At 40.2% G+C, this 17337-nt stretch overlaps 1 protein-coding gene across 2 annotated transcripts in view; it reads left to right on the top strand.

Moving 5' to 3' along the window:
- Positions 1-17337, top strand: part of SLC24A3 (solute carrier family 24 member 3) — a 745252-nt gene that overhangs the window by 531389 nt on the left and 196526 nt on the right. For both annotated transcript variants that reach the window (XM_020986733.2, XM_020986740.2), the window contains exons 5-6: positions 4747-4831; positions 6304-6407. In XM_020986733.2, the coding sequence (XP_020842392.1) occupies positions 4747-4831; positions 6304-6407 (189 nt within the window). The remainder of the gene's footprint in view (positions 1-4746; positions 4832-6303; positions 6408-17337) is intronic.

Below are 17337 nucleotides of genomic sequence, written 5' to 3'. Positions count from 1 at the left end.
TCACAAAGGAGGTAGCACTTGGCCCAACCACGACAGAAAGGCTACGGAGAGGCACAGGGCAGAGAGGAGAGGGCAAAGACTCCAAAGAGGCCAATTGAAGCCCTGGCTATGGCTTCTCTTAATTATTTGGCCTAGGGCAGGTCACATAACCTCTCTAGGTCTGTTCTACTCATCTGGAAAATGGGATAATAATACATGTTCTAGTAACCTTACAGGGTGAGGAGAAATTTAAATTGTGTGTGTGTGTGTGTACACACACACACACACGTAATATTTATATATACATATATATACGTATTTGTGTGGTGTGTGTATGTGTAGCTTCGTGCTTGTCTTTGCTACACATAATAGACACAGAGTAAACATCTACTGAATTGTTGAAGTCAAGATACAATCATCAGAGTGAAGAAAATTACAGAGTTGTTGTAACTATGCAATATGTATGTAGGGAATGCAAACAAGCCATTCTGGAGAAGGAAGGAAGGAAGGAAGGAAGGAAGGAAGGAAGGAAGGAAGGAAGGAAGGAAGGAAGGAAGGAAGGAAGGGAGGGAGGGAGGGAGGGAGGAAGGAAATGAAACATTTGTTTAGTGCCTAATATGTTCCAGGCTCTATGCTGAGCCCCTCTTTACAAATATTGTTTTATTGAAGCTCATAACAAATCCTGGAAGGTAGGTGTTATTATAATCTCAGTTTTACACTTGAGGAAACTGAGGCTGATAAAAATTATGACTTGGCCAAAGTCACACAGCTAGTGTCAAAGAATGAATATGAACTCAGGTCTTCCTGCTTCCAGGCTCATCCACTCAGCCACCCATTGTGTCAAGGAGATAAGGTTGCTAAAATAGATTAGGGATCTTATTGTGGAGGGCCTTAATGAATAGGCTGAAGGATTTGGACTTTATTGAAGGTCCTTGAAAAGGGGAATGGCATTGTTCAACTGTGATTTAGTTAGTGGTGTGTAAGCTGTCTTAGGGGCCAGGGGAAGAGGACTGGGCTTGGAATCAGGAAGATTCATCTTACTGATTCAAATCTGACCTCAGACACTTATTAATTGCATGACCCTGGGCAAGTCACTTAACCCTGTTGGCCTGAGTTCCTCATCTATAAAAAGAGCTGGAGAAGGAAATGACAAACCACTCCAGTATCTCTGCCAGGAAAACCCCAAATGGGGTCAAGAAGAGTAAGATACAACTGAAAAACAACTGAACAAGTCGAGCTCTTAGAGATGACAATCAGAGCTTGAAAGAAATCGAAGACAGAACAGACTCTTGTAAGCATATTTGGTTTGCCATGTGTTTGATTACTCCTTTTATGTAGTCTTTTCCTCTGGGCTAAAACCCCAATGACTCCATTCCCCTTCCTAGAGTCCTGCTCCTCAGCCTTACAGAATTCTCACCTCCAACTTAGACCATAAAAATCCTCTCTTTCCATGGCATCGTGCCCATGTTCAAACAACAGGAAGAATTCAGGTCTCTCAATTTACAAGTCTTATTAAGGGTCACTATTTAATTGTTATCAATCTAGTATTACCGTTGCTCACCCTTGATGGTACAGAAATAAAATACAACCAGGAAGTGGTTGAGTTTGGGGAAAGGACCCCATGGCTTCCAGGGTCTAAAATATACTTGTTGGAAATTTGATATTTACTCATTCTCAATTGGCTGCTTCTGTACCATGAATGGCTATTTGCCATGTTTATTTATGGATCAAAATGTCCTCCAGACAAAGCAAATGTCTTAACAAGCACTCTCCCATATGGCTTTCTTTCGTAATCATCAATAGCTTTCAGTTAATATATAGTTTTAGCTGGGAAACATAGGCTGTAGCACTAACCTTGTTGATGCCAGGTAATTTGCTGTATCGTATCACTCATGAACACAATTTGTATTGGAGTGCAGTCAGGATTGGGAGGAGAGCACACAAGGGTAGTCCAGAGGGGGTGTCTCCACACTCCCTACTTCCAAAGTTTCTTCAGTATTGTTCTCCAGGTCTGCTTTCAATAATTAGGCACCAGTAGGAACACAACCATCCTTTGGCAGCCTTGGTATGTTTCTAGAGGGCAGCAAGATCAGCATTTGCCAGGACATTGGCTTAGTGGAAGAATTGGACCTAAGTTAGTAAGAAGAGATAGGGGAAGTATAGTGTTATGCCCAAAGTGAAGAGCTGAGTCCACTCCTCAGTTCTGAATATGCCGATTCCAATGAGACATCTGCCCATTACCAGTACCTGTGAGATATTGTCAGTAGTACTGACCCCAATCAAGCACTGGTTTCCATTTTTCTATGATGGGCTTAGTAGCCAGAGCCAGGACAAGGCATCTGTGAGCCCTCAATAACATTTTTTTTTAATTCCATGTTACTGTCCACTGGAAGCTTTGTGCCTCCTCATCCCACTGGTGACTCAGCTTATCACAAAATATCTGCAGAGTCCATGCCTTTTCCTTGACTTTCCTCCATGCCTGAAGTGTTCTTCCTCATTTCCACTTCCTGGCTTCCCTGTCCTTCTTCAAGACTCAGCTCACATCCCACTTTCTGCAGGAGGCCTTTTCCTGCCTCTAGACCCCATTCCTTCCTCCCTGCAAGATCTTCCCTCTGAGTTGTTTGCATGTTGTCTCCCCCATTAGATTGTAAGCTACCTGAGGGCAGGGGTTGTTTTTTGCCTTTCTTTGTGTCCTCTCTGTTTAGCAGCGTCAGATGCTTAATAAATGCATTGACTGTCTAGATGTCTGCAAAGCAGGGCTCAGGTGCCATCTTCTTCAAAAGAAAAAGATGCCACTTCTGATCCTACTAGCCGCTCCTGATCATGTCCTCTTGTCCTTATCTGCGTACTTATAAGCCTTTCAGTAGAATGTAAGCTCACTGACAGCAGAGACAGGTTTTCATTTTGTCTTCAAATATCCTGTGCCTATCACAGTGATTCTCATGTAGCAGGTACTTAATAAATATTTGTTCAATTGATTGATTTTGTGCCTGGCAGAGTAGAATCTTCTGCCATTTAAAAATACGCTTTTAGGTATCTCATGATGGAGTTTGCCTTCTGATGTATTGGGGAGCTGTCCCTCTAAACTGCATCTCTCCAACACCAGGACCTGGGGAAGTATTGGGTCTCTAGTTAAGTGGTTAGTTACTACTTCAGCGCATCCTTTCTCCTGACATTATTCAGTGTCTTCCCCTTCAGCAGGTCACCATAGCTCAGAGGCAGGTGTCCAGACTAAGTGAAAAGGATTCAGCTGAGAGGCTTGGGATGTTCTGCCTGAGGGATTTACCAGGATGAGGGAAAAGAAGGCATCCACTATCCTGTAATTCAGGCTTTTGTTAGGAATTATTGCAAAGACTGTTGCCCCAACTCTTTGGCTCTTCCCAAGCAAATTACAAAGAGGAGGGCAGGTTTGTCTGAAACTGAGATCCAAATGCTACTCCTGGGCTTCTTCCTTCTTATTCATATTAATTTTCTCCCAAAAAGCAGTGTGTGTGTGTGTGTGTGTGTGTGTGTGTGTGTGTAAAAATCTATACAATGGGTCATAAACATGGGAAAATTGTTGATTGGAACTCAGGTCTTCCTGACTCCAAGTCTAGAACTCTATCCACTGGGCCACCTAGCTGCCAGTGTTGAGGTGTAGATGCTAGGGGTGGCTGGACCCCAAAATCGCGACACACAGATCCTGTCAGAATAAATTTGACCCAAGTCTTCTTTTAGCCAGAGAAAAGGTTTTATTACAGATGAGCCATACAGGCCAGACACTTAAGGAATCTGAACATTATTGATGCCTGTAAGGACAAGTGGGCATGAGGAAACCTGAGCACTTAAATGGGGGCCAGGATAGATCTTATGTACAGCCAAGTAATTTGGGGTGATTGGAGGAGGGGCTGGGAGTTTAGGGAGAACCCCAATGGGAGTGTCTGGGAGGTTGAATGGGGTCCTCCAGGAAGAGACAATGAAGGGCTAGGCTTCATCAGGGTAACAAAGAACTGGGAAATAGGGAAGAAAGAGTTTGAATGGGGTCTGGATAAGACTAGACTTCATTAAGTTATCAAAGGGAGATAGAACCTAGGGAATAGGCCAGTTAATAATCAGGAGACTGCTAAACTTCCTCGACCAGATAAGTGAGTTCAAAGACAGTTTAAGGGTTTTCTGGGGCCTGTAGATAAATGGAACCCAAATTCTTTTTGGAGTGAGGGTCAAAGGTCTTGACTTTGGCCCATACCCTATCACCAATAGTCCTCTAACTCTGTGTGTGGCTCTTTCAATGTTTGTTTCTATTTCTCCTCAATTCTATTGGCCAACCCCTTCTTCCTCCTAGTTTCTACATTGGATGTATTATTCTCTGTCCCTTTATATTTTGTAGTGAAAGAGTCAGGACACAGTCTTCTAATTATTAATAATATTGAGTAAGAAACCAATTGTGAAGTTGCACACCTTCTCAAACCACTTCCCCATTCTACCTCCTCCCTCTCTGCCATGAGTTTTTGGATGTTGTTTCTTTTTTTGTTTGTTAAATTGTTCAGAGGTCCCCAACCCAATTCTCCATCCTTATCCTCTTCCTACCTCCCTAAGTCTTAATGTAAAATTATTTTACTGTAGCATAAAATTACTACAAATATAAAAACTTTCAAAAATATGTCTTTGTAATGAATAATATTTTAATATGCCCCTCTGCGTATTTCACTTAGATGATTGCCCACTTTTTCTATCCTTTGTCCTAATGATCAGGAACTCACTGATGGTTTTACTTGTGCTCCTCTGCAGCGCCTCCATCTCAGTGAAGATGTGGCTGGAGCTACTTTCATGGCAGCTGGAAGCTCTGCTCCTGAGTTATTTACTTCTGTTATAGGTAAATACTCTTATTGCTATTGTTTTGGTCTGGACCTATAATTGCAATGCCAGCCTTCAGTGGTGAAATATCTTTAAACAAAGGCAGATCAGTAACTTCTGTAGTTTATAACCCTAAAGAGCTATGTGGGGCTCTATGCCTAGGTTCCCACAGCTACAGTATGTAAGATGCAAAACTTGAACCCAAATCTCCTAATTCCAAGACCAATGCACAATCTATTATGGCACACTTCCTAGTCTAAGTAATTATATGGTTATATGTAAGTAACTATGTGATGACACAACTCACCAGCCCTTCTTTCTATGATGCCATGAATGGGGAGCAACTGTCAAAATAACTGCCTGTAAGCATTGATGGGTTGGGATTTTCACTAATGATGAAAGGGACACCCCTAATACCCAAGTGACTTCTTGTAAGACTAACTATATGCCAACCTGGAGGCCTACTATCCAGGTGGGCTATGATGAAGTAGGTGATCTGGGTCAATATGGTGGATGGGGACCACCAGCTCCCCTTTCTGGTTTTTGTATTTTTTCTTAGTGTATGGGTAGGCTAACATTATTTGACTTTGCCTCATAAAAGAATGTTGATGATTCTGTATAGTGATTCTGTTTTGCTGCACAAAAGAAACCTTTCTAGCATATCCTCCTAAGCCCTGTATGTTTTCCATAACTACCAAAGAAGTATCAAAATTATGAATTTGGGGACTGAAAGGATCTACATAAAGTGGTTTGTTTTTAAGATACTTTTGTTTATTTCATTAAATATTTCCCAATGACATGTAAAAAAACCATTTAATATTCATATATTAAAATTTTGAGTTCCAAATCTCTCCCTCTTCTTTCTTGAGAAGGCAATCAATTTAATGTCTATTATACATGTGAAGTCATACAAAACATATTTCCACATTAGCCACGTTGCAAAAGAAAACAGACCAAAAAGAGTCAAACATTATGCTTCAATCTGCATTCAAAGTTCATCAGTTCTTTCTCTAGAGGTAAATAGCATTTTGCACTAGGAGTCCTTTGGAATTATCTTGGATCATCATCTTGATCAGGATAGCTAAATCTTTCATAGTTGATCATTGTTATAATATTGCTGTTGCTGTGTACATTGTTCTCATTCTGCTCACTTCACTTTGCATGAGTTCATATAATTCTTCCCAGGTTTTTATAAAACCGTCCTGTTCATCACTTTTTATAACATAGTAGTACTCCATCACAATGACGTAGCACAACTTGTTCAGCCATTCCCCAACTGATGGGATGCCCATCAATTTCCAATTCTTTTCCACCACAAAAGTAACTGCTATAAATAATTTTGTACAAATATGTCCCTTTCCCTTTTCTTTAATTGCTTTGGGAGACTGACTTGTAGTTGCTGGGTCAAAGGGTATGCACAGTTTAATAACCCTAAGGGGTCTGTTTGTGAAGTCAGGTAAGAAGATTGAATGACTTGGACTTTTTTTCCAGGTGTTTTCATCACTAAAGGGGATGTGGGTGTTGGAACCATCGTTGGCTCAGCTGTCTTCAATATTCTCTGCATCATTGGTGTCTGTGGGCTTTTTGCTGGGCAGGTAAGACAAGAAGCTGGACTATCATGGGAAGACTTGTTGTTTCCATAGGAGTTCAAAGACATGGCAGATTTTAACCAAAGGGCTGGTGTGCCAGGACTAAGACCCAATGTTCTCAACATATGTCAAGTTATGTCAACATATTGATGTTTCAGATTCCAAACTTGGTCAGTAATCCATCTAAATCCTGACTGAAAAGCAGTAACTAGTTACTTTTGTTTTTCCTCCATCTCAGTGGGTTATTTTGAAACTATTCATACCCAAATTGTGGCTTCATGCTAATTTGTTCAAGGTAGCTAGCTTGGAACTGGTTTGAATTGAATGAACCAGGATTATTTCATGGGAAAGGAAGTGAACTGAAACTAAATGTGTATTATTAAACCCAATCCTAAATAGCCCTTACCCAACTCTCAATCACTTTCTTTGGCTGTCCGTTGACTATATATTGATTGTTCATTTCATTTAAATTCCTACTATGCCTTGGTATTTGGCTTAAGTGAGTTTGGAATAACAAATGGTATATACATTCAATAGGAAAAGTTCTGTGGGCTTTGTATTTCATTCATGACTGTGCATGGATCTCTGATATCTATACACCTTTTGTGAAGTTGTAGGGCATTTCCTAGAAGTAAGTATACAAGAAAATAAAGAGGCTCGTTTCGAGATGGGAGAAGCCAATAGGTGGTATCAGATTAGGCACAGGATGTGCTAATAAATATTTAACAACTGAATCTTTGAAATATAAAACAAAATTGTGCCCAAAGGATACTTTTAAGCTTAAACTGTATTATTAACATTTTCTCCACCACTTTCCAAAACCTATACAATCAATAAAACAAGTCAATCCCTGATTTGTAGAATTTGTTGATTTAAGAAGTGGAAGGACTTATGCTGAAAATTTAACAGTGGGCTCTCAATAGTTGGTTACAGCACATCCCTGGTCTTATGTTAGGAACAGAGAAAGCCAATTTAGCTAGATCATAGAAAATATGAGGGAGAGTAATGTTCAAAGAGGTTGGAAAGATAGTTTGGGATAAGGTTGAAAAGGAATTTAAAATCTAAACAGAGCAGTTTATATTTTATCCTAGGGGCAATGGGAAGCCACTAGAGTGGACTGACTAGGAAGTAACAGACATGGTCAGATCTCTGCTTAAGCAAAATCACTTTAGCACCAGAGCATATAGTGCGCTATTGGTCTAAGGCATGGAGAGGCTGCTGCCATGATCTAGGTGAGAGGTAATGAGGACCTGAACCAAGGTGGTAGGTATGTGAATAAAGAGAGAAGGTGTCAGATGTGAAAGGCCTTGTGGAGGTAGAAATAGCAAGATTTAACAACTGATTGGATTTATGGAGTGAGGGAAAATAAGGCATTGAAGAGGTTCAATGCCTGGCATTGTAGAAGGATGGCATCCCAGGCATAAGTAACAGCATGAGCAAAGTCACAGAAGCAGCAAATCAAGGGATGTGTACTGGGGATGGCAAATAGTCCAGTTTGGAAGATAGCAGCTTGAGATAAGTAAAGTATGTATTGCATGGCGACAGACCATGGAAAACCTTGAATGCCAAATTAAGGAGGTTGGACTGTCTTCATTAGGCCATAGAAAGCTAACATTGAAGTACTTGGAATATCTGATTAATAATGTGGATGCTGCCTCATAACAGGGGTTAATTGCTCTTCAGGAATATTGTCAACTCAGCCATGATAACTTGTTGAATCACCCTGCTCTTACTGAAGCTCTCACTCCTAGGTGGTGTTGAAAATGCTCTGATAAATTCTTCCCCACTAAACCTGAGGAGGGTCATCATTCTACTACTTTACCTCTAGCTTCTTCCTTCCTTGTTTCAATATATTTGCATAACATATTATGATTTTCAAGTTAGGTAATTATTTTCCAGTAATTACATTTAAAGTTGGCTCTTCTCGGTGAACTGGATAGAGATGCTTTTATCTGAGCAAAGCCTAAGTCATCTCCAGATGCCCATGTAGGATATGAACATAGAATTTTGGAGTCAGAATCCCAGGAGGGGTTCCTGTAAGTAACTAATGATCCCACAACCAAGGAATATAGAGTCCTGTCAGCTTCATTTGTGAATGACGCTTTTAATCTTTGAGGCTCTTCTTTTTGCTGACCTCTGCCTCAATCACCTTTTATCCTTAATCTTAGAGTTGGCCTCACTTTGGGACTGTTTTTTGTCTCCTACAGACACAACTGGAGCAAAAGGAAAAATATCCATCCTTGTTCTTGATGCTTTTCACACTTGACTTACCCAAAGATATGTTTAGAATTTTCTTATAGCTTTCAAAGATTGAGAGTCAAGTCCTGAAGGGGAGTTTGTTTTTATAAGCATTATCTTAATTAGCACTGTCACTATTAGCAGTGCAATTATTAGTCCTGTCATCATTAGTTTTGTGATTAGTTGGTTATTCATTTGTACCTGGAGTCCAACTCAAAAGCAAACCCAAAAAGGAGAGGAAATGATGTAAAGAAATTAAACAAATGACTGGGAAGTGTCTTCCAAATGCCATCTTGCTTATTTGCAATGGATTGGCTCTGACACATTTATGCTTTATAATTCATTGACAGCACATTTTAATTACTGACTTGGCAAGAACCCTTGCATAAAACAGATTGATTGCTAGATTTCTTGGACAGTGCTTTCTGTTTCTTATCAGGGTTTTCCCCTCTCTCTCCCTAGACCCATAAGTTCATAGAAGCCATATAGATATTATATGAGAGCAATTTGCTTGTATCTATGTGGCTGAATATGTGCCAACTCTTCCTTCTATGAATCATTTCTCCATGTCCACTTAGAGGTTTCCCGGAAAATTCACTCTCATTTGCCAGAGCTCGATATGGTCCCTTCAGAAACACTTTATTTTTATAATCCATCCACTTCTACTTCTCCAGGCTTGAAACAACCTATAGATGTTCTCCAAAAGACTCTAGGGAATGTGCCATGGGGAACCCTATATCTATCATGCTTATTTCCCAATAGAATTTTTTTTCAATAAGCTTATAGGACTTAGAGTTGGAAAGTATCACGGAGGTTGTCACACCTATCCCTCTCATTTTATAGTTGAGAATACTAAGGTCCAAAGTAGTTGAGTGACCTGACCAAGGCCACCCCACTAGAAAGTAGCAGAGCCAATATGTGAACTCTCAGTAAGAGTCAAGATCCCATTTCACCATTGTGCAGATTAGCAACTTTTTCCTCCACCTCTACCCAGTGATATCACAAAGAAGGGCAAAAACTCCTACAGGCCTCAGCCTCTAAAACTCCATCTCTGAAACTTCATTCTGGAGTCTCATTCCATAAGAATTTGCCTTGCCTCTTGAGTGGAAGTATTCCAACTCAAGGGCAACCTAGAACATAGCTTCATGTTGTATTTTCTTTGGAAGGAGGAGAAGAGACAGTATTATGAAGTAAAAAATCACACCAAGGGAGGGAACTTTGCTGTCATTAACTCTCAGAGGCAGAGGACAAATATTTGCTTTCTGTACTATCTGATCAGTGGGAGAGCAATTCAGAAATAAATGAGATGATGCCACATTACATCTTGGGAAGCACTCTCAGAGGTGGGCGGCATCAGTTTCACTGCAGTATCATCGTTGAGGACTGATTTCAGAAATTGAATTTGTCAACCAAACTGAACCAGCCTCTAACCTGTGGATGGCCAGAGCTGAACAGAGCAGACTAGAAACAAGAGAATCAGGAATCAAACAGAAGTGTAATTTCAAAGTGAGGGAAATGGGCTTGCAAGGAAGGACAAATATGCTGGTGCCCTGCCCCTAGTGGGGAGGCCCACTTTAGTGGAGCTAAACCTTGATACTTATACCAATGGCTGCACAGGGAGCTGTAGCCCTGACAATGAGGGGTAACAGCAGCAATGGGACAAGTTTGATTCGTTGCAGGGCTTCGTGACCAGAACCTATCCAAGCTTGTCCGGTACTTGTCTGAGAATACCTGGTCCTGGTCAAAGCAATACAGTAATGCCATGATTTTGTTAGAGGGTGAGATCATCCAGAGGGTGAGCATGAAGGATTGTTGTTATGCCAAGCTCAGAGCACAGCTTGCTTGCTGGGCCTTAGCTCTGGAAAACAGGGTGTCTCCTAATATCTTGACAAATTAATTAATAAATCTAATCTTTGTTCTCTCTAAGTTTTTTATTTATGCTATTTTACATTTTCATTTGGTCAGAAAAATTGCCATTGATGGCCTATGTACTTTTTTTTTGGAATGCATTCTACTGTGTCAGACTTGATACAATTAGATAAGTTATCCATCTGAAAATAAAGAAATTCGACTGTAAGCTCTGTGCTCCCATCTAAATTAGAGATTTGATTGATTTGGTATAATTCAATATCTGTTGCCTTTGCAACTTGCAAACATGCCAAAGGTCCTATGATCACCTAAGGTGTTCTGGGTGTGAATGAGAGAGGAAGACTATAACTGAATCCTCAAAGCAAACTCAAGGAGTGGGTTTTTCAGGCCACCATGAAGCAGCAGCAGGATTGCAGTCCTACAAATTGTTTTTTGAAGCAAAAAGAAAAATGCCACATCTCTTAATACAACGTGATTCTAGTGTCTGTTAGTAATGGATTTGCATGTTGAATTTAAGAACCCTTCACACTGGCTATCTGAAATATAAAATTATATGCCAAGATTTGGTATTTAGAGCACAACACATTTGAAATCCATTACCACATTACAAAGTAAATCATTTGCTCTGATCACAGATTAGGAATCCACTCTGTTTGTTGTCATTGGCAGGCGATTCATGTTCTGGTGGGAAGTTCAGAAGTCAAGTTCATTGGCATTATAGCAATTTGCTTGCCCCTTGTTGAAAGTTTCCAACCTTGACCTTTCTTGTTAACTCACCACATCCTCATAGGCAAAAACACACAAAGCCCAAGACTATCCCCCACTTCCCTGCTATGTACCTACAGAGGTCATATATCTGCATATTCCCTAGGCTTAGGAATCTGCAGCATCTCAAATGTGTACCCTTTGAGGCAGGGGCAGGGAACCTGCATGTGGCCCTCTAGGTCCTCAAGTGTGGCCCTTTGACTGAATCCAAACTTCACAGTGGCCTCGAGGCCACAGGTTCCCCACCTCTGCTTGAGCCTTCTCCTCTAGCTCCAAGTCATCCAGTTTAAATGTTCAGTCAGAAGCACTAAGTTATAGATTAAGAGCATTGTACAAGGGCATCTTTTTTACCCAAGGAATGCTTTGTATGGTTTAAAGGATTCTCTTTTCTGTTCTGAATTTCCTGATGTCACCATAATACTATTATCTCGAAGTCCTCTTAATTCTAGTTGCTTCCCTCTATTAAGTATTTCCTTATTTGTCTTTTATATAGCTTGCTTTGAATATATTTGCTCACAAATTTCCCCCATTAGATTGCAAGCTCCTTGAAGTCAAGACCTAACTTTTGCCTCTCATTGTTTAGCTCAGTGTGTGGCACATAGTAGGTGCTTAATAAATATTTATCAATTGATTGACTGAACCCTCTGGGAAAACTTTGGGGCTGGGGGTAGTGATCTGTGAATTCTTGTCTAGAAGGATTGTGTACAACAGGAAAGGAGGCTCTGGAGGGGGTTGAACTTCCCACATCTCCCCAAACAATGATTAAATTATCAGAGCTTTTACATATTTTAAATGATGCCTAGCTTTGGTGTGTTTTTTGTAATCAGGTGGCACCTCCCCCAGTTAAGCCTCCAGGAATACCCTTGAACAGATGGAGGGGATGAAGTGCTAAACATGGTAACACAGAAGCAGCCTAATTTTTCTGTTTACTATAGTTCCTGGATGATCATCCCTTAATTAAATACCAACACACCCAACACATAGTCTAATATCCAGATTTCAGATCTTCTTTCCAAGTTTATATTACTACATTCTTATCCTGAGATTAACAGCCCCCTAGTCATGTACCTTTGTTCAGATCCCCTCTTCTGACAGACCTACCTGGTTTTGGCTAAACAACCAGTCCTGGATTTCTTTAATCTGAACCAATTAATTACTACGGTAGGCCCAGATAGGACACTAAGGAAGGATAGAGAACCTTGAAACCAAATTCTATTAGTATAACACGTGACCTTTGATTTCATTTTATCTGATAACAATGGTGAAAAGGGAAAAAATATATACAAGGACTCTTCACTCCACCTTTCAGAATTCACACTAATGGATTTGTTTCAGAAGGAGTCACAATTGAGTAATTCTATTAATTCAAAATGTATAGCATAGCTTTCTCAGTGTTAGAGCTTGTAATTTCAAAGAATCTTGGATACTTAAAACCCAAGACCAAATCTTCTTGGCTAATCTTGAAGTCAATTTGGATGGCATTCTCAAAATGTAGTCCAGTATATCTGCTGGAAGGAATTATACATAGCCTGGAGTAAATGTCTCAGCCTGAGTACAGCAGGGTAATTTGGGATGGGGCAGCTGTATGATCAGTTTCTCTGTTTTCAGAAGTCTCCAACCCATCAGGTGTTAATGTCAATTAAAAAACTCTTTATACATGGTACCTCACAATGATCATAAAAGATTAAGCAGAGGAAGGTATTGTTGAAAAGTAGTTAGCTCAGATGTCAATGTTTTCTCAGTGGATAGATATAATTTATGTTAATGTTAAGGGGGAATTATACATGTGCCCCAAAGGACTAATAGCAATTTGCTTTGCTCAGTAGAATGACATTAGACAAAATGGTTTGGATTGTGACCATGAAAATTTCTTTTCAATTTCCTCCCACTTCTCTTAGTTTTCTTTGGCATCTTGGCTTGGAAAAACTTAGCCAATGTCTATGTAATACTTTGCTTTTAGCTTTTTTAATGAGCTGTGTGAGCTTGGGTAAGTCAGTGAAACTCTCATCTATAAAACTGTGGGGGTGAAAATAGGAAAACAAACTAGTTGACCTCTCTAGCTTGTCCTTAGCTCTAAAATGCTATCATCCTTTATCCTTTGCTTCCTGAATCATAACCTGTTCTCCCAACCTAGGCATCTCTGCCTATTAGCAGGAGGGTCCTAGGAGGAAGTCCTTTCCTAAAGTCCTAGGAGGAAATCCATTCCCAAGATGGCAACCTAACCAGGCAACTCAAGGAGGCAGTATGGGATATCAGAAAGACTTTGTTTTTGGTCAAATGACCTGGGTTCAAATCCCCAATCTGTCGGTATCCGTGTGACTTTGGGCAACTCATTTAACTCTTCTGAACTTCAGATTCCTCATTAGTAAAAATGAAGAGGTTGGAATAAATGATTTCTTATGTCTCTTCCATCTCTAAATCTATAATTCTTTCAACCTTTGAACTTCAGAGCTATAACAGAAACCAGGAACAAAAAGAAAAATTCTCCCTTGTCTCTGAAAGACTTGATGGATTACCCATAGGAAAGGATTTGTTATTCAGGAGGAAATAGCTGGGGAGTGGGATAGCCTTTAAATGATAAAAGTAAGGAGATGGTACTAGAGAGCAACTCAGATCAGAGCTAAGCAATGAAGGGCCAAGAATCTTTTCTGGAACTGCTGTCTACATTCAGAAATAAGGACCCAATAAAGAGAAAGGCATGCCATGAAATGCCTAACCTGCCTCAAATGAAGCAGTCATCTTTGAGTGTGAAAGTTTTGTTGAATACTACATTTCTTCCCCCGGGACCAAGGTAGAGGGGAGTTGTGCAGGACAGCAGAAAATGTAACCCATATAAGCATTTACCCAAACAGATTTCCTGTAAACTGTCCCAGAATCCTTACATAAAAGCTACAGGGTTCTCTAATCTGGCCACAGTGTACAAGCATGCCACTCATGTCTTGGAGAACATGGCTTTTGATTGAATTGTACCATCTGTGCTCTGAGCTATTGTGATCCATCCTACCAAAGTGTAGTCATTTTTAAATCAGCAGGTAGTGAGGACCATTAAAAATGATTTAAGGTGATTACGGCTGTACTGTAATGGTTTCATTACCTAAACTTGGGTTTGCAGGGAGAAATACAAGGGAATGGGACTTTGTCTCATTTAATAGAACTGTAGGAAATCCAAGAGTTACTTGATTTTTCTTTTAAGTGGCAGTAACCCTGCTCTTGGATACACAGTTGAAGAAATGTGAGGAAAAGGACATGAGCCTCGGGCAGCTGGAAGCAATATCCAGTCCCAGAGGTAACTGATGACACAGTGGATAGAATGCTGGGCCTGGAGTCAGGAAGACCTGAGTTTACATCTGGCCTCAGACACTTACTAGCTGTGTAACCTGGTAAGTCACTTAATCTCTGTTTGCCTCAGTTTCCTTCATCTATAAAATGGGGATAATAGTAGCACTTACATCACAAGGTTGCTGTAAGGATCAAACAAGACAATATTTGTAAAAAGTGCTTACCATAGTGCCTGGCACATGGTAGGCTCCATATACATGCTTATTACTTTACCTTCCTTTTCATCTAATTAAGCATCATGATAATCCTTGAAAACAGGAGAATCATACAATTTTAGGGACACTTTACAGATCACTGACATACAACTTGCTCAGTGATTGTGGGGATCCCAGTTTGGGGAGATAACAGTTCCCTGTAGCTCCTACCACTGCCAGAAAACTCAGCATGATTTTGCCATCCATAAGGGATGCCAATCAGTTTCTGTTTTGCCAATATTATTTCCTTTCATATCCATCCCTATTGATCCTCAGACTAAAATTTCACAGCTTATTAGGTTTATATTATTAATAGTTCCTGTCTTCAAACAGATTACATTCTGTTTTAAGGTTTACACGTAAAATGCACACAAATAAATAAATACAAAGTATCTGAAACAAAAAGAGAGTAATTTTAAGAGAGAGGAGGTGTGTGTTAACACAGACCTAACTGTAAAGAGTCCAGAAAAGCTTTGTGTTGGAGAGGGCACCTGAGCCCTGTCTAGAAGGAACAAAAGGATTTCAAGAGGCAGAGAGGACAGATGTTTTCTGGGATGGCCTGGACAATGGTATGGAGGCTGAAGATAGAATGTCAACAAGCATTTATTAAGGACTTACTGTGGGCCAGGCACTGTGCTAAGACCTGGGGATACAAAGGGAAGCAAAAACACAGTTCCTACCCTCAAGGGACTTACATTCTTGTGAGAATAACAACATGTAAATAAGTAAGTGCTTTTTAGATAGATAGATAGATAGATAGATAGATATAGATAGATAGATAGATAGATAGATAGAAAGACATACACATATATACATAATATAGAGTGGGGCAGAGAGTCAATAGATGGAAGGTCATCTCAGAGGGGAAGGCATTAGCATCTGGAAGGACTCAGAAAAGTCTTCTACGAATGGCAGCATGTGATGTGAATCCAAGAGGCAGAGATGAAAAAGAAGAATATTCTAGGTGTATGCATTGGTAAAGAGACAATATGTGGAATATTGCATCTAAGAACTAGCAAGAAAGAAAATGTTGTTTTGTAGAGTATATGGGGGGGGTCATGTGTGTAAGGAGACTGGAAAGGAAGTGAGAGGGTACAATGTGACAGGTTTTTAAAGCCAAACAGAATACTAAAGGTAATAGGGAGCCACTGGAATTTGTTGAGTGGGGTGGAGGTCATGGTCATGGTCAGAGCCATGCTGGAGGAAAAGCACATTGGCAATTGAGTAGGAAATTAATTAGAATTGGACAGAGGGATCAATTAGAAAGCTCTTGCATTAGCTTTCTATTGAGAGAAGATAAAGGCCTGAACCGGAGTGGTGGCTGTGTGAGTAGAGAGAAGCAGGTGTATACAGGAAATGTTGTGAGGGTAAGAACTACAAAATCTGGCAACGAATCAGATATGGGGTATAAAGAAAAGTGAAGAGTTGAGAATGACACCAGTTACAGGCATGGGAGATCAGGACAATGGGGGTACCTATGACTATAATAGAGGAGTTTAGAGGAAAATGACTTTTCTGGTTTGTGCTTGTTAAGTTTGAGAAGCCTACAGGACATCTAGTTAAATATCCAGAGATATCCAAAAGCCAGTTGGTGATATACAACTGTCCCTCAGGAGAGAGACTAGGGCTGGATATATAGACTCGGGAATCTTCTACTTGGAGGTGGTAATTGAGACCATCAGAGCTAGTGAAATCACCAAGGGAGGTAATATGCTTATGCCTTCCCTCTTGATTATCTCCAATTTATCCTGTTTGTACATAGTTGCTTGTGTATTGCCTTCACCATTAGACTGCGAACTCTTTAAAGGCAGGAGCTGCTTTTTGCCTTTCTTTTCATCCACAGCTTATAGTATACTGCCTGGTTTATTATAGTAGGCACATAATAAATACTTGTTGACTTGACTCGTATAATTTGTGGGGCAGCTAGGTGGCAAAAGGGATAGCATTCTGATGGTAGAGTTAGGAGGACCTGAGTTCAAATTTAGCCTCAAACTCTTACTAGCTGTGTGACACTGGGCAAGTCACTTAACCCTGTTTGCCTCAGTTTCTCATCTGTAAAATGAGCTGGAGAAGGAAATGGCAAACAACTCCAGTATCTTTGCCAAGAAAATCCCAAATGAGGTCATGGAGAATTGCACATGACTAAAACTACTCAGTAATAACAACAATAAAGTATAGTTTGTGAGTAGGGAACAGCTAGCAGCCTAGAACATCTAATGGGATACAAAGACTGTTTAGGTGAATGAAAGCCAGATTCTGGAGGGCCTCAAATGAAAACCTGAGGATTTTCTGTTTTACCCCAGATGTATATGGAGTCATTGAAATTTTTTGATTAGGTGGAGTGACATGGTCAGGTCTTTGTTAAAGAATATCAGATTAGAGAGATGAAAGACTGGAAACAAAGGAAACCAATTAAGAAGTTATTGCAATAATCCAGAGGGTCTGCATTAGGCCTGGGTGATTAGAGAGGAGACTGATGCAAGAGAACAGAATTTTTTGGTCTTTATTTACTTTGGCTGCCATCACATATT

The sequence above is a fragment of the Phascolarctos cinereus genome, unplaced genomic scaffold (genome assembly GCF_003287225.1).
Source record: "Phascolarctos cinereus isolate Bilbo 61053 unplaced genomic scaffold, phaCin_HiC Scaffold_2;HRSCAF=192, whole genome shotgun sequence".
Lineage (NCBI taxonomy): Eukaryota > Metazoa > Chordata > Mammalia > Diprotodontia > Phascolarctidae > Phascolarctos > Phascolarctos cinereus.
The sequence above is the reverse complement of the archived record's forward strand: the minus strand, read 5'-3'. Positions and strand labels throughout refer to the sequence as shown.